Here is a 26,846-nt window from a genome sequence, read left to right as displayed (position 1 = left end):
GGGTCAGTTTTGCTTTTCCACATATGTGCATTTAAATGCACGACTGAGTACAGAGGGTACCCTGCTCTTTCCTACTGCACATTTAACATTTTTTGAATTAAATTTCAGAACCAGAAAATTCCACTTAAAAGTTCTGATTGTTATGTGAAAGGGACCCAATTGCTCATTGCATCCTTTACAAAGCATGGGAACTTGCATGATAAAATAGAACTCATTTCTCTAACAAAATATCAGCTACAAGAGATCACCATGTCTATTGGAGTCACGTAGAAATTGTCTGTAGATCAAACATTTACATTGGACAGAAAAGCAATATCCAAATAGCAAACAGATGTCATAAAATGGAAAGAAGCCAAGTTTACTCCAGAAATTTTACCATTAAAAAACCAAACACAGGTACTTGTAATTGCTATAAGAATTGCTACGTAATTCTGTACTATTCTTAGGGAACAATTGCTGTCAGTTAGATAGGCATACAAAAAGGATATTTTGACCTGGGACTGATCAGTCTGTAACCAACATATGTCCACAGCTCAAGCAGACATTGATGGGATTCGTGTGGGATCCCATTCAGTGAGGTCTCTGTCAGGCTCGATGCTTAAAATAATTATAGACTAGCCACTGCAGATTAAGACACCTAATATGCCACAGTCACACCAAACTATTAATGATACTGTGTTCTCATGATGTAAGAGCTATTATTGAGAAACTTGTTTTATATTGCCAGTGCAAGTTCTGGAATTTTATTTTTTTTTTTGATCTTACATTAAAGAGGCTGAGTTTGGTAACATGTCATAACCATAAGACACATGAAAGCATTATAGAAATTAACTTTGAGTGAAAAACACATTTTAATGAAAAAAACAGGCAGCTCACAGACATACTGGTTTAGTTTAATTTGAGTAGTTAGAAAAGTTTGGTTATCTTACAGGTGCTACAGAGTCCGTACTGCTCAACAACTCCATAAGTAGCTATTTGGACCCTTCTCCAGAGATAAAAAGCTCTTGCCTGAACCTGGTTGAAAACTTGGGGTTCTTTTCTCAGGTTCCCTGACAGATGAGGAGCAGTTTATGGCTTATAGGGAACATGGCTCTTTCCAAGGCCTCATGACTGCAGAGAACAAGAGGTACCAAGAGTCTTTGTTCTGCAGAAGACAGGTAGTATGTGCAGAAGAGCCAAAAGCCTTTCACAAGAGGTGTTCATGAGGTCAGGGAGAACGTATGCTTCAAGGCACATGTTTCACATATGCATTCAATGCACATATGTTTCAATGCAATATTTTCATAAATAAGTAAACAACAGAATTTTCACCATAAAGGTCAAATGTTACTTTATTACAAAAACAAAGAGGCAGGCTTTCAGGAACCGTTATAAGGGCAAGACCCCAATCCACCCCTTCTGAAAGGGGGCCAAGGGTTTCTTTGTGGACCCAGGTAGGAGTGTCCATAATCAATTCCTACCAAGGGCACAACAATGCAAACTAACGAGTTGTAGAGGCATGTGAGAGAAAAACAAAACCACAAAATTCCCACTGTAACCGTGCGACTTGTTTAAAAAAAAAAGTAATCATCACTACCTGAAATAGTCTAAAACTTGGGAAATCCCTAGATATCCTGAAATTGTTTCCCTGAACAAGATACTGAACAAGCTGTTCTTTGCAGCACAAGCCTTTAGCATGACAGACAATGTTCTTTTGTGAGCTTTGTGCATTTGCTGCAAGAAGACTTCTTTGTTCCTGCTTGGTTTTCTCTTCTGCTTTACCTGGGGTAGTACGCTGTGTAGTTCATGAAGAGCTGAGCCCCAGCAGGGTAGTACGCCGTGGAGGGCTGGAGTGTTCGTGGGTTCAGGAGCATGGATGGCTGGTACAGAGCAGCTTCTGTTGGCACAACTGCAGCAGGAGCCGGAAAGGAGTAGGAAGGGGGTGAAAGGCCTAAGGGGACAAATGGAAAATAGATTAAGACCTTCGAAATCCCAGCATGTATGTGTATATACATATATATGAACTCCATTAGCTGAACAGCTCTGCGGTAAGTAAGGAGCTCTCAAAAGCTTCTCATTTGCTCGCTCATCACAGAAAATAAAGCTGGGGCACTGCTATGGGCCTGACTGCAAGACTAAAGTGTGTCCTTCTACCCCCGAGTCAAAAGCAAAGGTCAGTAACACAAAAGTCAGTAACCACCACTTACTCTGGGAACAGGGTCTCTTTCTGATGAGGACAATATTATTTCTTGTCTAGGCTCATGCGTTAAGATACTTCTCCATTAAAGGAAACTTCAGTGCCTGAGATCTGCCTAACTTTCTGCAGGGCAGAGGACGCCTTTCCATCTTGATACTCCCTATCCCCCAAACTGCTGTGTTCAACTGACCAAGAGCAGAGTGGGCAAAAACTTTGCAGCTTCTCACATTAACATTCAGTTTCAAAAAAAAAAAAAACACAACACACAACACACTGCACTTAGCTGTGAGGGCCTCATAAGGCCTCACCTCTTGATGAAACAGAGTTAAACTGCCTCCTTTCCCTTTCCTTTCCTTCCCACTTTTCTTCTCTAGTACCGTAACAGTGAACATATAAAAGTTTTAAATAGCCCTGAATAAATGACACAGAAGCTTACTTTAAAGCAACAGTCAGCATCTCACTGCATTGTGGGATGGGGCAGCGACAGAGGAGGAAGGGCTTATCTGAGGAATAAATCATTTGCATTTGTATTTACAAATAGAAACACTGCCACCTAAGAAATCCCAAACTTTGGGACTTCTACTCAAGAACCTGTCCTAGGAACTCTCAGAAGCTCCTGTCTGGGATACGTCACACGTAGGACCACATACTGCAGATCCCTGCTTGGATGAATCTTGCATTGCAAGAAGTGCTAGTCAACTGGAAAGCTTAGCTCCTAAAGATTAGCTGAAGGTCTACTCACAGCTCAGGAGGAACCACACCCAAGAAATTCACTGTCAGATTGGGAGCTCTGAGTAGGGTTTAGAGAATGTTTCTTAGAAATGCCACCGTAAACAATAATACATGTGCAGAGAGAGAGAAAGCTCCTACTCTACTGCCTTACCATTTATTATCTTGGAAGCAAAGTATTATTTTTCCCATAGGCTCAGATTTCTACAAGCGTGCATGTTTACTAAGTTAGCCCTTAAGCTCTTAAAGCATCTTCCCCAGACATTTGTCTAGAAGTCCATGCTCATCCTAACAGCTCTGAGGAGCATTATTGCACATGAAATACAGTTTCTGCAGTTCTCTGAGGCCAAAGGGATGTGTATTTTACTCCCACAGAGGCAATTTGGTTTTGCACAAACAACAAAAAGGAAGAGTTCAGCCGGTAGTGGTTCAACAGGTAGACCATTTGAGGATGAGTTCCAAAGGAGAGCATTTCCAATGATTTCATGAATTAAGTTTGGGGAGTGAAAGTGGAAGGACTTATTTGACACGTTCACCATGATGAAAAGTGTACATACAAATCAGTTTAAATGGGAAACTGCTCTTTAAGCTTTAGGCAGTCAAGTTACTTTTCAGAGTCATGGCTCACCCTGGCCAAGTTCAGTTTCAAGAAGGGGAGGGGAAGTTTGCCACTGGAAAAGCAAGAGGAATTTGAAAGTAGTATTTCAGTCATAATAATTCACAACCAAAGGGAAAAATAATGACTTCAAGCTGCTGATTTATCATGAAAAGGCCTTATTTTACCACCCCCATCTGAGACTCCTTTCCCAGAACCAGAATCAGAGTCAAGAAAGCAGCTCCAACACCTACCCGCACACAGCGTAGAGTATTGGCAAAACCCATGCAAAACTTACATGGTAACTTACATGGTGGTGGGGACAAGCCATTTCGATTTAAAGTGCCCCCCATTAATACAAAGTTCATCTCCTCAGCAGAACATTGAAAGACTTCAATGTATCTGTCCTTCATAGTCTTCTTGTGACACTTCTGTGCAGCCAGAAAAGCTCGGTCTGCAGATTTCATCTGAATAAAAGCATCTCCCGACGGACGTCCCTACAAACAAGACAAACAGAAGTGTTTCTGGAGCTCCCACAAAGTAGCAGCACAATAATGACTCGTGCTGTTAAAAAACAATCTTCAGCCATAAAAATATTTATCTCCAAAGTAAAGTGCAGCCAGTCATCCCTACAGACTCTTGCAACTATCAGCATGCTTAAACTCTCCCTGAAGTTTCCCCACTATTGCTGGGGAGTCAGTCTACCTGTTGCATCTTATGGGCATCCTTCCAACTTGTGCTAACTTAACTGAGAAAAGAAATACAGTCAAAAGCCTTTTTATTTTGTTAATGCCAATATGGGCTGGAATATTTTTAAAATGTCACTAGCTGAAGGCTAATCATGTAGATAGGTTTGGTGTGAGCGTGCAAGGAAGAAAAATTAGATCCTTGTATACAGCTGTAAGTGGGTGGGATACAGAACTAGGAAGAGTCACTTTAGCCACATAAAGCTGTTGGCTTGAAATAGCCAAAACAGGAGGTAGAGATCTGAAACCAGCTCTAAGTTAAGTTCTGGGCCAGTTCTTCTAGTTTCTGAGGGAAGAAAACCATAGCACCATCCTTTACACACTTGTTTATGATTAGAGGGTTGGAAACAGGAATGGTGGGAGTAGTGAGAATATTCAAAGAGATAAAAATCAAATAGCTGGGCAAAGCAGTACCTAAAAGAAGGGTGACAGCTTTGGGCAGGGATGGCTGATAGCTCTCAGGACGACACACACACGCTTCCTCCGGGTTCTTTCATTACTGCTGACAAGGGCTGACGCTAGCGTAAACCATTACTTGTGCTTTAGCATCTGCATCATTTTATTTGTCTCTCCCAGACCTGCACATTCCTCATTGTTTTTCAGTCCTGGCTCGGCTATGGCTAGGTCAGGTCCTCACAGACACAGAAATCTTTAGAGAGGTGCTGCAGAAACTCTAGTCCCTTCTCTCTTCCCATGTTCCTCAAGCACAGCAGCTTTACTCTGGAAAAAGGAACTAGTTTGCAGCTGCAACATAGGCTTAGCATCACTCAAAACAGTTTTAGAGAAAACATTTTTACACCATAGTAATCAGCAGAGCCACTCAAATCATCTCCACAGAGAACGAGGAGCTGCCCTCTCCTCCCCTTAAAGTCACAAAACTATGCAGATAAACAAGGAGGTCACAACATGTGCCTTTGTCTAAAAGGTTTTGGCAGAAACTACCTCCAGGAAACAATGGCAAAGATGAAACTATCTACACATGTCAGTGAGCCACTAATCCACATGCTTAGCCATAGCCATTCAAGGAAAGTAGCACCACAGTTCAGGAGACTTGAAACTTCAGCTGTAGATTTAGACTTGTGCCACAGGAAATCCCTCCATCTCAGAAAGGCTGCAGTCATATGGCCTCAAATACGCCTGAGGCATATCGTTCAGCAAAGCAGGGGCAAAACGCTCCTTTGTGAGTTAATGATGACCGCACTTTTGTTTTGAAGATATGCCTCACATAAGAGGAATTATTAAAGCTGTTGAGCAGGACTCTTCAGTTCAAGCAGTGCAGGATCACAGCTGGTGCTATAGGAACACCTCTAGAGGTTGTGGCTTAGCTTTAGGCACGTGGCTCTCAGCGACAGAGACCACTCTACAGCAGATGCAGCAGCTGTTATAGCGTGGTTCCAGTAAGCCCATCTATTATCAGTACATTTTTAGAGGAACGCTGGAGGCCAATTCATGTCATTAGTGTCAGTCCCAAAGGTGCTTCCCTACTGGTGATGATATCATCAGGAGGAGCCTGTAACACATACATGCAGTTGGCACAGAGTGCCCAGCAACGTGGCGCCTACCAACCTGGTGATTCAGTACCATGTGGACGCCATGGGTCCGAATATCTGTAGAAAACTCCCCCAAGAACTCCAGGATATCCTCAATAGTGGCAGCATAGGGGAGGCCACGCAAACGTATGCAGTCTCTGACGTTAGTGGGAGGCACGAACTGCTGAGGTAATACTGGAAGAATAGGAGGCGTTGGGAGAGGAATGAGAGGCGTGGAAGAGTACCTGTTCAGCACCTGTGCAAAACAGAAGGAGTTACAGAAAGCTTCCTTACTTATTTTTCAATTCATAGGATTGGTGTTACATTATTTTCAGTCTGGGTAGCATTTAAGAAACAAACAGTGAGCTAGTTTCTGGGCTTAAACCACAGCAGCAATGCTTAGAATTCAGACACTTTGCAGAAAGTCTTTAAATTCTCCAAAATAAGTTGATATATTTTTCAAAAAAAAAAGTCACTTGAACCATAATGCAACTCTCAGAAGATCTAAAACGTGAAACCTGCATTTCTACAGCATTTTATCATGAAAATATCCTACTGTTTGTATAGTCATGGGGCCATTTCTACTGAAAAAAATATCTCCTCTACTAAGTATTAGGAGAGTCTATGAACTAGAAACATACTTCACTACCAAACAGCCTTGACATGCAATAGTACATCATGTAACATGGGTGGTGTCACTGAGTCACAGTATTAGAAATAAGGCAGTCATGCTCTGAGATTTTGGTAGTCTTAACAGTAAAAACCCCACCCAGTCAAGAGTTTACCAGCTTTTTAATCACTTTCCTTTAACCACCTCTGAACAATATCAATATTAAATTACACAGGTGTCAGATGTTTTTGCTAAACAAAGAAATTACGGGATCACTTGATGAAAATACAAGAGTAGCAAGTTGCAGCTATGTTTTCTCACTCACTGTCACCCTTCAAATGAGGCACCAAAATCTCTGCATATTTGAGGGAAAGAGCTGTGCTGTTGCTTGGTTACAGTGAAATGGCTATGGTAGGCCACAACTTGCATCATGGACAGGACCTTTTAGAATCATGTGTAGAAGTTAGTGACATCAGCCCAAGCTCTACAGGTCTTTCGAGACACAGATACACAGTCCTCTCAGTCCTAATTCATTCCCTTGACAACGTACCTGCAGTCAACGCTCTATCAAGCCATGCTCATGCAAGAGCGGTTACTTCTCAAGCCCAGTTCCGCTAAGTTTTGCCACCCTCTGCTAGGTAGCCAGTGCTGTCAGAAGATGGCCGACAACTATCATTAGAGGCACTTTGTAAGGCTTTTCTGATACACTGCTCTGAAGAAGCCAACTAGATCAAAAGGCTCTGTTTTCTGTGTCAGTGACTAAGGATGCATTTTAGATCAGATTTGTTGCTAGCACTCCTCTTGAATAGAGCTAATCAGTGAATTCAGTGGAATTCACAGAAAATGTATGTGGGTCTACTGCTTTACACTACAGATACTGTTATTATCTATAACTACTGTTTGCAAGAATATCAGAAGACAAAAAATTCAAAGATTCTTTTATACACACTTATGTATGCATATTTTGCATGTGCGTGTGTGATTAAGAACATCCACATTCCTTAAGATCCTACATGCAGAGGGAGCAAAACCTTACAGAAGTTTGGACAGTACTCTTTCCAGCAACAGTTGTCAAAAAAAAAAAAGAAGAAAGAAGAAGAAAAGTTTTTCTTTCCAAAAGAAGAAAAACTTTCAGTTATGGCCAAGCAGTACTTGCTGACACTACTTAATGCCAATACAGGAACCTGGACTGCACGAAGCACGTTTGCAAGCTTTCCACCCACCTGCTGAACTTCTGCTGCAGTGCTCCTGAAGAGTTCAATGTACCTTTTTCCCAGCAAGTCCTTATGCTTTTTCAGTGCATTCTGCGCATATTCCTCGCAAGCAAACAACACAAAGGCATCCCCTGTTGGCCGGCTGTCAGGGTATGTGACAAATAGGACTCCCTCCTTCCCTCCTGTTACAGGGCAGTGCTGGCCAAAGAACGTCAGCACTTCTTCCGTTGTCACATTGAAAGGAAGGCCTCGCATCCTGACAATCACTTGGTTTTCTTTCGATAAGAACTGTGCAACCTCGTTGGAAGTGCCTTTAGCAAAAGAAGTACGGAAGCACTCAAATTTAGGCAGCCACATAAAACCCCGAGCAAGTTTGGCATAGCTAACTTCTCCTCCCCCTCCTAAGACCATTTTAAGACCATTTCTGAGCAGAATCCTTTCTGCGTGAGTACTGCCTCCACTACTGTTCACCTCACCTTTTTAACTTATACTTTTGGCATGCTTTGAATCCACAATATATAGCAATCAAGTTCCCAGACCATTATGCTCAGAAAGAAAGCTAGAAGGGCATGTTGAAGACAGCTCAGGAATTTCATCCTATCCTGAGGAAACTGTCAAAGTCTGACAATTCTACTTCCAGCATCTTTAGAAGACCATTATGCTCATAGTTATAAGCCTACACTACCCTATCCAGATCTACCTGCTAACCAATTTTGCACCTTAGCACAGTCCTTTCACTTACAGCTAGCTTGTTTTGCTAAGCTGATATACAAAACAAGTCTGGTAGCGTCAGACCTACAATTTTTCCAGCGTTAACAAGCAGTGTTTTTACTTTGAATGGTGCAACTATTACCAAACCTATCAGTTAGCCATCTATTCAACAACCTAATAGCCTCTCCCACTCCAAAACCTTAACTTTAGACATTCAGTTAGTCATCTACAACCCCCAGAACAAATTTATGTTAGGAACCAAGAAGGATTTTAAGCCAGTATTGTAAGTACATAACAACTTATTGGATCTTAACTCAAATTCTGTATGCTTGCAGTCATAAAGGAAGAGTGGTAGTCTGTGGGAAGATTAGTAGAACAAGTTTTGCGGTCTTTCAATTCAAGGTTTAGGAATAGTCCCCTTAAAATAAAGTATTTCATCTAAATTTCCCCTTCAGTCAGAATCGAACGTTTCATTTGAAGAAAAATCAGTTCCATAAATCCCTTGTTATTTACACTGTGATATCTGTTTGCTTTTATGTGCAAGTCTCCACAGCAACAGCATTGTTTTGCAGAGAAAAACAACCTGAGCAGTTTTTCCAATCAATAACATTTAGGTCCCCTCATTTAGGGAGGATTACCTTATGAACAAAATTCATAAGTGAGATCACCTTGTCTGTTCAAATCCTTATTTAATAGGCTGTTTGAAAATGGTAAGGGTGTGGAAGAAACAAAGGTGGACAGAAGTCATGGAACAGCTTGGACTGCCAGCAGACTACCTAATTATCACCCACCAGTTACCTACTCGATCATGGAAAGAAAAATGAAAGACCGCATCCAAGAGGAGCCGTTTAGAACCCCAAGTTAGTTGCAGATAATGATGGAACAAACCCTCCCTTCTCATCCCCTAAAAATTACCTCCTGCAATTTTAAGGAAGTCTTCACCTGTTGCCTTGTATACCTAAAGAACGGGAGGAAAAGAGAACACGACACGTGACTGACATGCAATTTGCATTCCTGTTGAGAAGAGGACCTCAAAGCCAGTGTCACACACCTCAATGTATCGATTTCCCATGTGATGCTTGTGTCTCTGCAGCGCTAGGTCTCTATGCTCTTCACTTACAAACCTCACGAGAGCCTCCCCATTCCTCCGACCCTGGGCATTGAGGCAGAGTGCAGCACCTCCCCTGAAAGATTTAAGTCAGAGAGAGAAAAACTCCGTGATTGGCACAGCAGAAGCACTAGAGGCAGAGGTAAGTTCTTTGCTACTAACTTGGCAATGTTTAAGCCTTTGAAGAACCTCGCTATGTCCTGGTCAGACGACTGCCAAGGTAGTCCTCTTGCTCGAATGACAGCATTGTCGTCCACAAGTTCCATCTTGCTGCTGCAGGCACCAAAAGAGGAAACAATGCTCGTCACCCACACTTCTGTGACAAGCTTCTGCCCATGCTCCCCCTCTGCTAGGCAAGGGGGAAGGTACTGCCAGGGCTTCCTGAGACCCACGACCAAAGTCACAGCAAATGGCAAGCTCTGCTGAGCTGCCCCTTTCCCAGCTCCCCACCACACTTGCCCCTTGAGCTCTCCTCTTGAGCATATTCCCACTTTGCTCTCCCCTCCCGACATACCAATGTTTTGTGCTCCCCTGTTGTGTGAACAGGGTTAGTGCACTGCAATGAAACACTTGCTCTTCTCATCTCGGGTAAGTAGAAATTGAAGCAGAGCTGTTAGATCCAAGTTAGTGTTTGTACAGCATGCAAGGGCCAGTCACAAGCTAAGACCAGATTTGTTTCAGATTTTGCTTCACCCAAGGAGTTGCGCCTGAATGTTTCATGTTGAGGCCATTACTGCGCTACTGGAGACTAATATAGCTACAGGCTACGTCAACTGCTTAGCATGGGAATGGCTCAGCCACAGAGAGCCAGATTTAATTGGTCATTACCACAGCCTCTTTTGTTCTCTTGCATGTTAAAAACGCCATGAAGAACAAAACACTGACAACAGCTACCCACGGCTGCTTTTATGGCTATTGGAAGGCCAGGTTGTTGCACAGAGACCACGAGATTGATTAAGCAGCTGCCTCCCCTCGTACAAGGGCTGTGCTTTGCCCTGCTGTAGGAGGGTCACGGTTTTGGTTGTGTTTTCAGCTCTCAGGTGGCCTTTCCTGTAGGAATCTGTTCAGAACTGCTCCTCCCTATCCAAATCGTGTACTTTAATACTTTGCCTTAATAAAATAAGCAATTGGTGCATGTGCCTGTGCAAATAAGACTTATCTTCCCTGATGACATACCTCTATTGGAACAGTTGAAACAAAACCCATCAAATTCCACTTATTATCACAAATGAGATGGAAATCTTTTACCTCATCGCAACATTTCATTATTGAAATGGGAAAAATCTTAAAACAATGCTAAAACAAATAGCTGCCTGAACTAATCTCACTGGATACTTTCTGCCAATACTGTTGCATTTTTTTTCTTGCCTCTTTTCACTCAGAATCATCTCTTGCCAATATCATCTACCATTATGAGAGTTCATTAATCTGGAAGAGGGAAGTAAGTGCTTGTGCAAGAAGGGACTAAGTAAAGCGAGGAAAAATCTGTATTCATACATGGAAAAGCAAGATTACATTTTAAGAAGTCATCAAGCATAGATGAAGCTTTATGTTTAAAACATGTTTGGGAAGAAGACAATCATCATAGCTCAAGCAATTTACTGGTAGCAGCCTTTTGTTTGGCACTCTGTCTTTATGGAAATGCATCTTTCCTTTGCAAGAAAAAAATCATCATGATGTATATTCACTGTGAAACAAATTGAAGGGAAAGCTTAAGACTTAATACTAAAATGGTTACTTCTGCAAAAATGCAGAAGTTCTTTGTTCACGGAAGAGCCCACTCAACATCCATTATATACACTTATTAGGAGAACCCAGAACTAACAGCACCTAGCAGGCTACAGTTTCCTTTCTAGGCTTCAGTCCTGCATCTGGTGCAGTTTTCTACCCTTTTTCCCCACTTAAAACATCTAATTTACTTCCACAGCAGTGGCAAGATAAATAAAAACAATGGCAACATCTATTTGCAGAAGTACAGTTTATCTAAGCAGTGCCTTTAGAAAAAAAAGAAAAGAAGAGCAAGATGATACATACCAAGGCCCACTTTCAAATTTGTAGTTCACTCTTTCTGGATCTGAAAACTTGTGATCTATGAAACACAGTACAAGTTATTTCCTTTTTCCTCAGCATACAAGACAGGCAGACAAAAAACAAACAAGCAACATAGAAGAGTAGTTCATCACAGTCACTTACTGTATGGTTCAGATATTAGCGTTAAAATAATGTTCCCCATATCTTCAACTTGAGAGGCTCCATAGGGAAGCGCTGAACTGTTCTTGTCAAGATTTAAATCTTTATGCTGGAGTTAAGTCAATCATCACTGGATAGATTTCTAATTGGTCTCCTACTAGAGCAACGAGCTTTCATGTTATCCTTAACGGTAAGCCGCTTCTCAGGGGAAGATTTAATCCATTTTCCTGCGGAGATGCATCAGCTGCTCTGGGTTAGCTGCTGCCTTAGCCTCTAACTACTGCCACCTGCGGGAGTGTGAGGTCACTCCAGAAAGCGTCTGGGCACATGAGACCCCATAATAAGGACATACATATTTAATTCATACATACAAAATGCATGAGCATAAGACAGAAACAATCCTGCATGCAGGAGAGACTGGAGTCCTGTCCTCTTTAATTAAGATCTTTAATCTCTAGAGGGAGATCTGGGGAAGGAGGAGAAGCAAACCATCAACTACAAACTCTAAAAATAAGAGGACATGCCACACGTTTTCTAAACAGGTAAATCCCAAAGTAGAGTAGCTATCTTACCACTTTGCTAAAATTCACAAGCAGCAGCTGGTCTAAATCTTGCCTGTTAGAAGGTACAACCTGAGCTTTGTGCTCTCGTGCAGCATTAGGAGAATCAGGTTTAGAGTTCATCACTGTGAAAATCCAAGAGACAAAGCAGAGTCCCACAGCCCACATATTTTCTGATCTGAAGGGTGTTGGAAGATGACAGCAAGGAAAAGCTCTCCTGTCAACAGAGAGCAGAAAATGTTGTCTCAGTCTGTAGACTGATCAGATACAAATCTGTGCTTGAGGGAGACTGATTTAAGTTACAAGTATCAATTTCTCACAAAATTTTTAAAGTTCACTAAGGTATCTCCCTCCCCATTTTCCTCTTGTATTTGCCCCTCCCTGTAGCACCAAACTGCAGAACAGTAAGATTGCTTTTAATTCCATTTATAAAGCCAATTTGTATTGGCTTTCCCAATGGTCTTTTCCATCCTCATCTCCTTCTTTGAAGAGAGAATGTTTAAGAAACAAACAAAACAAGAAGTCAGCCACAATGCAGTTTGAAGTGGGACTCATTTTGTTTTTGTGCCTTATCACTGCGCAACAAGATATCAGAGCAAAAAATGTACGTGTTTCCTAAACAACGAGACCTATCTTGGCATGGCTATACAGCAATGCAAGGCATTCAAAACAGACAAACACACCAGTTATTCACCCACATTTCCACAAAACTACACAAGATGCATTTCAAATGCTCAGAAAGTTCTGCATTTTGGACTAAAGAACAACTTTTGAACACCTAGATGGCAACACTCCTCAAAGAAAAGGTTTTCCCCATCTAGAGTTGAACCCATTTTGAGCTGGCAGATGCCTACATGAGGGACACACAGCAGAGGAACAGCTTCTGCTAGAAAGAGACAGTGCACACCAAATCCAGTGCATCATCTCGGGGGTGAGGGTAAAAGTGTCATCGTCTTCCCATTGCTTGTGGGAAGACTGCAAATCCTTCTGACAAACCTGATTTTTATTTCTATTTTTAAATCTCAGGACAAGCCATCAGTTAAACCTCAGAACAATTAAAAAAAACAATTTCAACTGTATCAAACTCTTCTTCCACAGCAGGGAAAGGAAAGGTGCAGCACTAAAATTTTGAGACTAATTTGATTTTGAGACTTTGCTGGTTTTAAGCATGCACTGAGTATGGAAGGCAAAAGGATTGTGCTTAATCAACTTCAAACGTTCTTGTAAGAAGTGACTTATATTTAAAAAAACAAACACAGGTAAACCAGTGATCTGTCCTGCCAACTGCTCCACTGAATACCGTCTGCTAGCCATTGCCATCACCTTCCCTTCCCAGCACCTTTGGAGTAAACTAGTAAAAACACTAAATAGCTTTCTTAAAACCAAGCTGAAAATCCTAAACAAGCCACATGAAACAACCCCACAACATGGTTTAAGAGACTATCGCCAGTAATTACGGCAACAAGGGACATCTTCATTGCACTCTCTCTTCCTAAGCCATACACCTAAGCTTGTCTCCCCCCACAACTGCCTGGGGAAAGCTGGTGCGTGTGGGGAGTGCTGAAGAGAAAAATAATCCACAAACAGACTGCCTTCATCCCTCTCAGTGTCTAATCAGCAGCACGCAGATGTTTCTGGACACCTCACGTATCAAAACAGAGGAGCGCTTCTCCTCCTTCGCCTGACACCGTCCCCTTGCAGCACCTGGCAGCCCCGTGCTGTGCTTGTGCAGAGCCTCTGCCACCCTTGTGGGGAAGGAGAAGTTGCTGAAAATGCAGGAATTAGAAATCTGGTCTTGTCTGACCTTTTTTTTTTTTTTAAATGATTATTCTAGAAATTGTGAATTGTGGCGTTTTTCCAACGTCAGAGGGGAAGAGAAATCAGGCAGTAGTTTCAACAGCCACTGGGACAAGGGACATGTGTACGTGTGCACACATGCAATAGCTTGGCTGTTAGACCGTGCTGTCACAATGAGGAGACACTTTTAATACTTCCCGTTTGCAGAGCCAAAGATCCCTACCAGCAATCAGCTGCAGAAGATGGGAACGCAGCAGTGTGAAAGGGGAGGACACTGAAGCGAGGTCGTCACACAAGGGAAAAAAAACAACAAATTCCTCCTCCCTGTTTATATTTTCCCCGGAAAACTTTTCATTGATAATATTGAACAGGAGGTAGTTTCTAAAAATGCCCCAATGCCTACAGAAATTGCTGCCGGCTGTTCAGAAGCAGGGAGACAGTTGTGCAAAAAACCTTCCAGATTAATATAAACACAGTGGGAGGGGAGGGAGAAATTCATCAACATTAGTAGGAGTGAGAGGAGAGAGAAATGGCTCACACCTCTGCCTGTGATTAGCTAGAAGCAAGGCTTTTAGGCAAGATTGGAGAATAAAACCGATTGCTTTCTGCACACGTGAAGGAGCACGTTTATAACAGCATCAACTAAGTGAAAACCTGCATTTTAATAAACATGTCCGTCCACAGGCAGATGGACCTCTGATCTGAGGCACTGGAAATAAAGGATGCTTAAAAAAAAGCTGTTAGTGGAATAGCCTTTAAAAAAGACCTACCACTTGTTCTATGAAGGTATACGAGACCACACATGCATACACTGATATTTAAAGCTTGTCCATCCTAGGCAATTAGCAAAAAAACAACTGTTGAATCCAGTGGACAAATCTAAGCTCACATTTAAAGCATTAGAAAAATGGACTTGCCTGTCTAAAGCTACTATAGACAATAACAGGTACACGCAATCCAAGTGAAAAAGGACAAAGGGCAAAAGATGTACTCAGAAAACAAGACAGGATAGGGAACAAGGATTTTCCTAATCTTGCCGTGCAGCTGTGGTACCGCCTCTCTGTAACACTCAACACACTGAGGGGTGGCACATCCTATGTCAAGCTTGTCTGCATAGCGTGGGAGACATTTTAAACCATTTCCCCTGATTCTGCTGCAGCTTCGCCTACTCCAAGTGTCCTCCAAGCCTTCTCCCCTCAGGCTGTCTCTTCCAGGGTCTCAACTCCTTTCTTAACCATGGCAAAATTAAAACTAAAGCTCACTTGGCCGAGATGACACGAACTACTGTTACAGTTATGTTCTGCACCGGTGCTTTTCCCCCTTTATTCTGACTGTAATCTTCTGCTTGAAGAGACTTAAATCTTTTTAAATACTATTTTGATTAAAGTAATCTGATATTACCTGGTTCCTGGGTGCTACCACAGGATATACAAATAGCAATGCACAAGATTCGCAGGTAATACCCATTCCATTAATGGGCTTTTCATAGCCAGGGCTAAGTACTGTTGGTTTTAGCTGTGCTCTACACTGTGGTTTTCAAAACATCCAGGTCAAAAAACAAGTTTTAGTATTGTAGTGCCCAGATCTTATCCAGAGCATTAAGCAGACTGCTCTGAAGCCCTGCTGTGTTTCTACTGACAACACCCAGCCGGTACTGCTGGTAAGGAGCTATCCTCACAATCCCAGTTCAGAAGCAAGTGGAGCAAACCATACACTGGAGGAAGCAATAGCTATTTGCCATTTAATGACTTCTGCACGCCCAATCTTGAGGCAAAGGATGAGTCTTCTGCAGACCAGTTACGAACAGTCATACAAGCTTTGTTCACTCCACCCTGGAGGCACTCACAGCAGTGAAAACTGGCTCAGCAAGCTTTGCAAATCAAGAAGTGCAGCAAGTATGGGAGGTACAGAAGGTGCAAGAACAACCCTGCTTCTTTTGTATCCTTACACATGCTTAGAGAGATTTCAACAGCACCAAGTTCTTTTCTTTGCCAGAACACGATCGTTTCTCCCCAGTTTTTTGTTACCCAAAATTTCTCATAATCGTCCTGCTTTAGTCAGTGTTGTGTAAGAGCAGCAAAAGATTGTCTGCCGCAAGACAGTCTCCTGCACCAAAAACCTGTTGGGAGACCTTAAGGTTGTAGCAGAGACAGCAGTTAAACTCATCTCAATTCTTCCTCAGTCTCCCAAATTCAATAGCATTTTAAAGACTGCCTTACCTTGCATTAAAAGAAATCAGTGGCCATTTGGACAAGGAATCATACTTTCTTTGGGAGCAGGGGGCACAACGTAAAGTTTTCACCTGAACTCTTAAGATTTAGAAGGGTTTCATTGCTATACACAATTTCAAGTAGTTTGCTGAAGGATTAAGTCCCCAAAATTCTTTTTAAAGGAAAAAGAAGTCATCAGGTTATTCAGTTTAATGTCTCTGTGTTCCTTTTCAAGATCATGCAAAGAAGGCAAGCACTAAGCATACAGCCAAGCACCAACTACCCAGTGTTTGACACCCTGGAATACGCCTCCTGAATGACTGCAGCAGGAAATTATTCCCTCTGATTGCTGGGAACCATAGAGCACATTCTCCACTAGCCTGTAATTTGTTGCTTAATCAAATACTACCAACCAAAATAAAAGCATTTGAAAGCCTGCTAATGATTTAAGTGACTGCATACCAATGGTCAGCTTTCTCATAACTCTTTCACATCAGACACATTTCCTCCCATTGATCGCAACCGTCTTCTGCCTGGGTCAGAGATACAAGCACATGAAGGGACTTGCCCAAACTCATTCTTCTGCTCCCACCAATTTGTGAATGCAGATCTTCTACATCTCTGCTCTGTGCTCAGCCCCTAAACCAAACGCTAACAAACCTGGCCCAGCGCAGTCTGCAGGCTACAAAGCAGTCTCATCGTGCAGCCCCTCTAATTGTGGGGTGGAAGAGCTGCAACTCGCTTCCTGCGAGGGTAACGAGATTGGTCAGGTTCTGGCACTAACCTGCAGCTTCCTTTCAACCTGCTCCATCAGCTTTTATTTTCTTCATCCATCCGTCTCCCTTCCTCCATCCACCCTCCCCATCCCCACCTCAGATATGATACTTTTCTATCAGCCTTCTCTTTGCTACCTAACTGTCTTAGAAAGAAGGCAGCTGTCTCACTTGAGGGAAAAAAAAAAACCACTAGGCATAAAATTGTTTGGACTAATCCTCAGACTTAATCACCTGCTTCAACAAAAACTTTTATCGCAAGCATTACACGCACGTACAGACTCTCCAGGTGCAATTAAGTTAATCTCCTCGGTGTCAGGAGGGGTGTAAACTGGTACATTTCAGCAAGGTGAGGGGAAAGAAAATTATCATATTGGGCAATAAAAGGAAAACAAGTATTTTACTCTTTTGGCTCTGCACCCTTCTTTTCCCAAACCCCTGCAAGGACTCCCAAACAGTGTGGGGTAGAAACAGTTGATTCCAGCCACGTTGCATAAACAGAGCAAGTTTACAAATAATGCATCAGCAGTTACAAAACAAGACAAACCACAAAGATAAAAACAGAATAAACTTATACACACACCCGAAGAGAAGCATATCGGACCTAGAATTCAGACTCAAGCTGAGACCACTCAGACCATCCAAACCTCCAGGACCTTGGAGGAAAAACTTCCTGCAATTGCCAACCACCACCCAGATGGTACTGGCAGTGGGGTCTGCTCCCCTCTCCCAGCACACAGGGAGTGCACAATCAGTCATCGTACCTTAACTGACTAGTGACCCTTCAGGTGTCTATGGTCACAGAGGTGTTTCCACAGCAGCAGGATACACGCCAGACACTCACACAGGGCGAGAGTAAAGGCATCTCTCTGAAACAGCTGAAGTAGCTCACTGCCTTTAATTTCTCCAGCTCATGTTTTCTGTTAGAGCATCCCCAAGCAACGTATTAAGCTTTTAACAATTTAAGAAGCCTCCATCATCTGGTTTCTAGACTATGCAAACACTTATGTAGAAAAAGCAAGATAAAAGTCCACACTCTTCCACTTAAATATACCACTTTGCTTCAGAGTAGGGGGGAAAAAGTGATTTCTGCCCCGTTGCTAGAAGACACGCATCTTAATTTGCAGATGGCAAAGGAGAGCAGACAGCCTCCAGCATTCAACCTTATAATTAAATACATGCACAAAAAATAAAGCCACAAACCAACAGAACACACTTAGATACTTTATGCCCCTCTCACTACAGGTACAAAACCCTGGTGATGCTGGTCCTACAGAGGAAGGCTAGTATGATTCAGATATCATGCAATTTTGAGTCTGAAAAATGCCAGTTCTTACTGGCGATCACTCTACAGGTGCAATAAGCTAGTCAAAGAAGTTATTAATAGCAACTTAGAATTCTCAAGATCCTTTATCTCTCCTTGTCAGCTAGCTTTTGTGGTCATTATTTCAATAGGTCACCAGGGAAGTCGAGAGTTTTCCATTCCTGAGAGCAAGTCCGAGATGAGGACTGGAGCCTGCAGCAGGAGGGGGGGCTGCCAGCAAGGAGAAGGGCAGAGCCAGCTCACTTACAGCACCAGCTTCAGCTCTGGGAATTGTACACGGCACACCAACAAAACCGAGCTGAGGCAGGGCTAGGTTACAGATTACTTCAGAATACTCCAAATGTAGTTTTGGACCGAGAATAGAAACACGATGCAGACTGCATCTCACTGCCAGCACAGCCTTGTGTTGCTAGGTGGAGCACGCACAACTTCCACGGCTCTGAGGCTGGACGCCACGTGCACCAGCAGCATCCCTCCCCGCCTTTGGTTCGCTCCTGAATTAAAGGCTAACTACCCGTTCACATCAAGAGTAACCACTCCCCCTGCTAACAACTAAGATGAAGAGGTCTCCCAACATTTACTCTTACCTAAAAAACCTAAAAATTTAATTAACCGATGCAACGAGCAAGCTCACAACTTTAAACTCAGGATTCACATCAAGGATTTGAATAAGTATGTCAGTTACATTTAGCTGTGAAGTTTAAAGGACAGCTATAAAGGTAGTAAAGAAAGCATACAGAAATCAAGAAGAAACAGGATTTTCCCCCATGGCATCACGCACCCTCGTACGTTTTTATCTTTGTGAGAAAGCTCTGTACAGCGCCGAGTCACTCATTAAAGTTATACCACCTCTAAACATGTGTTGCAAGCATTACTCACACATCTTTGTCCTAAAATTCAGCCAAAGCCGTAACAGTAGCAGACACCGTCGTTGTCAAAAGGATACATTCTGTCATGGCCGCAACATCAAGCTTGCTAATATCAGGTGAGCCAGGGCAACACTTCTTGAACTCTTTCCGCAAGTCAAAAAAGGAGTAGAAGCATTCAGGCAGCAAGATATTCTGTAAAAAGGACAAGGTAGCTACTGTCAGCTGGGGCAAGCATCTTCTACTTTGTCTTTACATACTAATCTTTCCCACTATTTCCTTATAACGGGTAGGGGGGAAAAATAAAAAGACAACAAAAAAATAAAGACAACAAAATATCAAACCAAAACACTTTTGCTGCAGAGAAGCTCATATAGCTCCTCAAAGTATGTTTATCGATTTATTTTATTTTATTTTTTGCTTAAGCAACTTCCTCTCTGTGATTTAAGGAAGAAAAATGTGCTTTTTCACTGCCAGAGAAGAGTTTGCTGTTATTACCAGTGCCTCAAATCCGATATATATGTAGGAGAGCAAACACGTGCTATTGCAACATTTATCATCAATTCCTGGTTCCAGCTTTTACTGTGAAAAGCCAGAGGGCACTCAGTTCAGTTTATAGAGCCAAGCAAATTTTGCAAGACTAGCAGAAGATGTCTTGGTTTGCAGGCAAGGCTGAGTTTTCAGAGAACAGTCACACTTCAAATATTTATTCCCTTGAAAAAACAATGGAGCAGACGAAGGTTTGATATGGTGTAGAGGTTATCAGTCTATGCTTGGTAACTGCTTTAATTGCAGTGCACGAAGCCAGGAGCAAGGCCATTGAAAGTGTCAATAAAACCCTTTTTGCCCCACAACGACATCTATCACACGCTTTATTTTGTTCATTTGTTTCAGGATGAGGAAGAGAAGAAGCAGGGAAGTTATTTCAACTAACACAACCTCCCCCCCTCTCCTCCAGACTTCCTCACAGCCTCGGTGCTTGTGTTCTACTTGGCTGCCTGCAGTGCCTCTAAATCACAGAAAGCCCTTACTTTCTGTCTAGAACGGCTAGTTAGCATCTTGGCTTTGTAACAGAATGACAGCATACGTGGATGTACGCTTAAAAAGCCAGAAGAAAGAAGTTTAGGCTCTGTAACTAGTTCTGCTTTGAAAACAGCAGAGCTTATCTTAGCATATAGACAGGTGCATTAGGCAAACGACATCCTTTAAAGACAAACTTATGAAAATGCAGGCGTGCTTGCCAAGATTTCCTGCTCTAGTTTTAGCATGGCTATTTTTCTGCTTCCATGAGAGACTGAATTCTGTACTTAACTGAGTTTCACTTGAAACAGTTGATACCAATTTACTGTCTGAACACCACGAGCTACTAGGCTGGTTGAGACCGGGCGTCTTAAAATAAACACAGGCAGAAATCACAAGGCTTTTGAATATACCTGGATTTTCATGATATACATGCCACCAACCTCAGCATTCGGTATTTACCAGAGAACTACTACAGGTCTCATAAGCATCTGATTTACTTGATCTATAGGCAGCACTGAGCAAATTTCAAATGAATAATTTGTAACAAAACAGCAACAGAACATTTTGATGACCATTTGATTCCTGTCAATGAGACTGAAGATATATACAGGAAAAAAAAGGATCCCCATCACTGGCACCAAATGAACTTAAATAATTGTAGGGGTACCCCCTTCTTTTACCTACATCATTTAGCTGCACAGAAAAAAAAACTGTATAAAAACAAATACCCATTTTAAGTGACAAAGTTTGTTAAAAGCCTCTTTTCTCCCAGCCACGTTATACTCTAACACAAAATTACACATACACAGGTCTGTTCATTATGAATCATGCTCATGGCTTCTCTGCTCAAGCTTTAAAGGTGTAAATACTTACGGCACCAACAAGTATTAGGAAACAAACACCCAATATCAGTTTTGTAACAGCACAGACTTGCAGCATTGCTCCTTCAAAGGCCAAGCAACAAAATGATAGGTGCAGAGATCAGTAGCCGGTGGGGATACCAGAACAGCCCTGCTACTGAGCAATGCATGTTCATAGCAAACCACAAAACAAGATTTTATTAATATTGAGGTAGTTAATTCAGGCCTGAAGACTCAGCATATTGCTGCAACCCTATCACTGATGAAAATTAGGCAGGAGCTCATAACACTGTTAGCAATTTGGCAACTCTGAAGTTGTAGAAAACTCTAGACTATGGGACTAGTCATCACTCTCAGCCTGCCTCATACTACTGCTCAGCTCCTCACAAATACAAGCACCGCCCTCGCAGAGTCAACTGAATGCACAGAGACCGAAAGCTGCTAAAGGTGAATGTAAAAATTTCAAAAGGCAGTCAGCCACCTTAATCATGAACTATTTGGCAACGTTTCCAAATTTCCATTTTAAAACCCATTGTAGCTCGCATAGCAGTACGAGTGTCAGATTTAGAGTAACCTCTCAGTGCATTGCTCCTTTCTCAAACACTTAATTCACAGTTATTCTTCTGATTTTGCTTCTAAAAGCTTCTCTCAGGGCAGCACAGGCATTAGACATTGCCTATGCCATCCACATGGACAGGCTCGTAGTCTGGTGAGTATATTGACTGACAAGCAGCGATTGAATTACAGACCTGTGGAGGTCCCCTCATACTGTGCATTTTAAAGAAAAGTTGATCAGTTTCGCAAGAAAAATATACAGAGCACACCAAGAGTTGAACTTCAGTCAACTGCTACATACCTTTTTGGAAGCTTCAGGATGCAGAACCTGTCTAATGTGCAACTGCCCGTCAGTACAGAAACAGAAGGAAGTACCTACACCAATGTTCAGCTCATTGCTCACGGACTGATTAAACTGAAAGCAGGAACAACAAAAGACATGCATGTAAGAGATCAGAGTTGCTGCAGGAGGAAGTGTCATCAATTGGCAGTATTAAACCTGGTCAGCAGGATCATAGGGCTGGAATTTCTTTCTGAGCAAGCCTTTTGTATATTTGTTTCTTACTAGCTAAGCACATGATTACTCTCATGGTAATTAACTTCATAGGGAAATTGCCCCTTTTCCCCTTCTACCACGATGTGGCCACACACGCAGCCCACACCACAAAAATAATTCTTTTTTCACTTGCAAGAGCTCTGCAAGGAGACGTAAAGCTGTTTGCAGAGAGCTGGGGGAGCACCTGGGCAGAAAAACCTCACAGACAGGGCATGTTGGAAAGGAGAAAGACTTTCAGCCCTGCCCTCAATGAGAGCCACACACACCTCCCTGTTTATTTAGAGGTTTCTATGCTGTCTTCTTCTTTCCAGGAGAGATAAGTCACCATAAACCCAGCTTTTTTGAGGGGCACCTCCACTTGGCTTCCTCCTACACTGAGGAGGACCCAGCCACAGCTGCAACTCAGAGCCCAGCAGGGCAGGAGATGAGAGCAGGGCAATGCCTAACCTTCATCTTCCTCTCAGGGTTCAACCCCACCTCCCAAGGTGAAAGAGCACAAGGCAAGAGAGAAAACCCCACAAAGGCCGACACAGACCAGGCTGCCTGGCCCACGTGTGACTGGTGCCCATGCCAGGCTCTGCTGCCCCAATAGTGGGTGGGGAGGGAGGGTAAACGGGTGCTAAGGTGGCTTCCACCTCCCACCAAGAGACTCCGGCCCCCAGCTGCTGGTTACGGGGTGTCACCTGTCTCAATGCCTGCTCCAGCGGCGGAGCCAGCGCCAGGCTCTCCACGTCCACCTTGGTGACCTCCTGGCACTCGGCAGTCAGCTCCGGGTGGTCGGGCCTGACCAGCACGTTGTGCGGGTGCCCCAGCTCCAGGGAAAGCAGAGGAGGGGCGAGTCAGCACCCGGCCATGAGCTCCCCCACCTGCAGCCCCACAGCCCTGCCCTCCACCACGACCTGCTCCAGCCTGGGGCACCCACAGCCAGCCCAGCTCCTGGGGCACCCAGCCCAGCAGGGGCAAGGGGAGCAGCAGAAGCAGCTCGGGATGCTCCCTCCTCCTCCTCCTCCTCCCTCGGGGGAAAATACCTCCTTAGTCCTCAGGTCGACCACTTTCCACAGGAGCTGGAGCAGCTCCCGCTCATCCGAGCCCAGCCTGGCCCCGTTGGTGCCCGCCGTGGTCACAAAGAGGATCACCAGGTAGTCGGGAGACGCCGTCATGGTGCCGCCAGGCAAGTGGAAAGGGGGGAAAAAGAGAGAAAGGGGGAAGAGAAGAGGCCAGAAACTTTCCCTCTTCAGGTCGCTTCCAAGCAGGACCCAAGCGGCAGATCCCCCACCTGCAGCCCTGGCGCAGGGGAGGCGCACGGGCAACCCCTTTCCTTCCCTCCCCCCCTTTGTTATCCTTATTAGATATATATATATATTTTTTTTTTTGTTGTTTTCTCCCCGGGGGCGGGAGGCTGCCGCTCCCACGCCGGCTGCACCCCTGGGAAGCTGGCAAATGGCTGCGGGCTTTTTGCAAGTTTGGGGCCGCGGCGCTACCTGCCCGCCCCCCACGTGGCGCAGGTACGGGGAGCGCTCACCTGGCGCCGCCCGCCCCGGGACGTGGCGGCCGGGCGGGCAGCGCCCATGGCGGGCGGGGCCGAGCCGAGCGGCGCTCAGGGCCTCGCTTCTCCCCGGGGGGGCTCTGAGGAGCACCCCCCGCTTCCGAAACGGCAGCCCCGGGTTCGCCGCGGGGTGCTCGTCCTGCTCGTACCGCCGTCGGAGTGCCGCCCGCCGGGCTGCGCCTCGCTGTTGGGGCGGCGGGGGGGCTGCTGGCTCCTGGAGGGGCCCCTTGCCTCACGACCCCGCAGCTCCCCTGCCCCACAACCCCACGACCCCATAACCGAGCGGGGACCCCCCCGTGGCACCACATACGGCCGGGAGCAGCTCCCCATGGGAGCCCCGAGCGGGTTTGTCATGGTCACGCAGCCTCCCCTCACGCAGCCTTCCCTCCACCGTACATGGGCAGAGGTGGTTTTGTTCCTTGTGACGACCTCCTCTTTTCTTCCTTTCTTCTTATTTTTTTTTTTCACTGTGAAATTTATGTTTTAAACGCGTGTTGATCAGAAAGCGATTTTCCATTATGGCAAGGTCCCCGAATGTAGGGTAAACAAGTAACGCTAACTTTCCTCAGTGAAATCCCCTACTTCTTTAACACCCCAGTTGTGTGTTTCCAACTTCACTGTGATGCCCCTTCCCTAAATATTTACCGAGATGATAGCTCACATCATACTTTTCTTCATCGCTGCTCCTGCTGTGGTGCAGGTCCGCGGCCCGCACCATCTCCTACTACCCCGTGCATGTTTGTTGCTTTGGCAGCAGGGCTCAGGACACATTTCAGAAGCGCTCTGGGGTTTGGGATCCTGGCAGCCCCCAAACGTTCAAGCACAGCTGGATGGCCTGATCCTGATGCACTTTGTTGGGCTGTGGAGCGCGCTCCTTGCAGGGACTGTCACCAGGGCCCTGCTCCATGGTTTATGGGCTTCACTAAACAACCTCTGTGTGGTGGAAAGCTGGCTGGAATCATTTTCGACCTTTTTGGTGTAAGATTTGGATAATGGCAGTCACTGAAACAAATTCCTATTGGTTTAAAAGAAGTGGCAGAAATGTGCTGTGCTAATCTGACATCAGGGACATGAGGTGATGGTGCCCCAGCTGCAGGAGGGTCGGAGCCCCCCATTTTCTCTGTGGATTTGTCTTTCAGCTTTCCATCTAGAAACCTCAGTCTCCTCACCTTACTACTACAGCAGGCTACCACTGCATACAGCAACCTTTTTATAGGTTGCCCTAAAAGTATTTTTATTTCCCATTATGTCTTCTGGGTTCTTGATTAATCAGTATTTTATTTATTTGTTAATTTTTGAAGCCACTTACCACTAATTGCTCCTGTAGTGGCATTACCCTTTCTTTTTCTTTTTCTTTTTCTTGGGTAACGCATTCCCTAAAATGCCTGTTTCCCAGCCACGGTTCCTGTTCCACCCTGCCTCTTTTATGCCTTCAGTATCCGGTCTGACAGCATGCACCAGTCGGTCAGGTTCCCATGTTTTGCTGCCCGGGCTCCTGGCATTCTGGTTGCTTCTCCCTGGCTGTGCATTATCCCCAGGCCTGGTTAAGCATAGTCCATGCATGAAGTGTCATCCTCCAGACGACATCAGTGTTATTACCTACAGGAATGTACTAGGATGCTTTGGGGCACGACGACCTCCTAAGGTTCCTCCCAGCACCTTGCTGCTGTATTTCTCTCCTCTCGTATGCCTTCTGTTGTCTGCCTTCCCACCATCTGTCTCACTTTCAGCCCCTTTGCCAATCTCCCTGTTTTCCCCTTTCTTTATTAGTTCTGTTTCCCCCCGGACGTTGCTTTGTACCACTTTCTGTTTCAAGGCATTTCTGAAACTATTCACATCTTCCTTCCTGCTGAGAAGCTGGGTTTAACTCCGCCTCCCCGACCGCAGCAAGAGACCTACCTATCTACCCACTTTTTTATTACCTGTGTTCCCAAAGCTTCTTCCCCTCTCACCCATTGATCCCCTTCTTCCTAGTTTCTTTTGTTAATCTGCACATCCCACTTTCTCCAAGGCTTTCCTACAACCCTGTGAGTTCTGCACATCCTACCCTGCTCTATTACTCAACAGGAGGGTCTTCAGTTCATAAGACCACCTGCAACTCTGGTATCCTTTTTGTGGGAATCTGTGCGCCGGATCTCCCACCATGGCTTCCTGTATCACTCTTGGGTTTTCTTGCAAAACATCAACTTTTTAAAACTGTGATTGGACAATCAGCAGAGCTGTACCATTTTATTGGAACGTGTTAGTGGTCACCACCAACTATTTTTCTAATCGAAGATAATTGCTGCTGCTAATCAAATCATTTTCTCCATATTCATCAGTTAATAAATAGAGTGTCTGCGGATACCTACATTGCTCCCTGAAATCGCACAACTGGCTGTAACATTCACGCGCTGCTGCTTTACCTTGTAGCAAAGAAATGCCAACTTGTAAGCTCTGCCAAGTCCCAAAGCCAACGACACCGTATTTACAGCCATCTGAATGCAATATAAAATGTAATACCACAAAGCACGGTATTACAGTCACATTCTCTCATCCAGAGGTGCAGCTGTTACTGGCAGCAGGGAGTCACTGTAGATAACAATGCAGGGTTGGAATTCCCCCGCCACTCACTGCAACTACTGGCTCTAGCTGGCCCGGTTGTGGTACTGACCCAGGCTGTCCCAGAGAAGCCACCTGACTGTGGTACGGACCACAGTGCCACGCTTGGAGTACACCTACAAAACACGTTCATGTGTAAAAGTCTAAACAGGGCCTATAAACATAACCAAAATAAGCCGTGGCAAGTGTCATGAGCATCTGTGAGGCATTGCATTACTTCAGCAAAATATATATAAATTCAGGTTTTTGTTTTTATACACACATAAGAATGTTGTATTTCACTTTAGGAGTGTATATCTGTTTGTCCATCAGGGCAAGAGAAGGTCCCAGCTCAGGGCAAGATTGAAAGCTGGCCAACCTTCTGCCAGTATTGTATATGAGAGCCCTTGATTCTCAAATTCTGTGATGTTTCTGCAAAAGGATTTGCAGTATTTTAAGCACATCTGTTGAAGCAGTACGGGGAGGCAGTAGTACGATTTCAATGGATTCAGCAGTGCCACAAGCCCCGTCTTCAGCGGTACCAACAGAACTGGTTGTGGAGCTGCGTGTCGTGACCCAGCTCCCAGC

The 26,846-nt window shown here is 44.2% G+C and overlaps 1 protein-coding gene across 4 annotated transcripts in view; it reads right to left on the bottom strand.

The window, feature by feature from the left end:
* ESRP1 (epithelial splicing regulatory protein 1) overlaps positions 1 to 23,616 on the bottom strand; it is a 34,838-nt gene extending 11,222 nt beyond the window's left edge. The window contains exons 1-13 of one of the 4 annotated variants that reach the window (XM_040546548.1): positions 23,161 to 23,616; positions 22,816 to 22,944; positions 21,878 to 21,991; positions 19,219 to 19,333; positions 11,612 to 11,710; positions 11,453 to 11,507; positions 9,581 to 9,691; positions 9,362 to 9,494; positions 9,226 to 9,268; positions 7,609 to 7,910; positions 5,813 to 6,031; positions 3,811 to 3,997; positions 1,762 to 1,930 (exon numbers count right to left, since the gene is read on the bottom strand). In XM_040546548.1, the coding sequence (XP_040402482.1) occupies positions 1,762 to 1,930; positions 3,811 to 3,997; positions 5,813 to 6,031; positions 7,609 to 7,910; positions 9,226 to 9,268; positions 9,362 to 9,494; positions 9,581 to 9,691; positions 11,453 to 11,507; positions 11,612 to 11,710; positions 19,219 to 19,333; positions 21,878 to 21,991; positions 22,816 to 22,944; positions 23,161 to 23,292 (1,808 nt within the window). In that variant the 5' untranslated portion in view covers positions 23,293 to 23,616. Of the gene's footprint in view, positions 1 to 1,313; positions 1,931 to 3,798; positions 3,998 to 5,812; positions 6,032 to 7,608; positions 7,911 to 9,225; positions 9,269 to 9,361; positions 9,495 to 9,580; positions 9,692 to 11,452; positions 11,508 to 11,611; positions 11,711 to 19,218; positions 19,334 to 21,877; positions 21,992 to 22,815; positions 22,945 to 23,160 lie in introns of those variants that run through there. The other 3 variants (XM_040546547.1, XM_040546549.1, XM_040546550.1) reach the window with 3 other exon arrangements.
* Positions 23,617 to 26,846: the final 3,230 nt, after the last annotated feature.

This window comes from Cygnus olor, chromosome 2 (genome assembly GCF_009769625.2).
Source record: "Cygnus olor isolate bCygOlo1 chromosome 2, bCygOlo1.pri.v2, whole genome shotgun sequence".
In the NCBI taxonomy this organism is placed as follows: domain Eukaryota; kingdom Metazoa; phylum Chordata; class Aves; order Anseriformes; family Anatidae; genus Cygnus; species Cygnus olor.
Note: the sequence above shows the minus strand (reverse complement) of the source record. Positions and strands in the feature narration are given on the sequence as shown.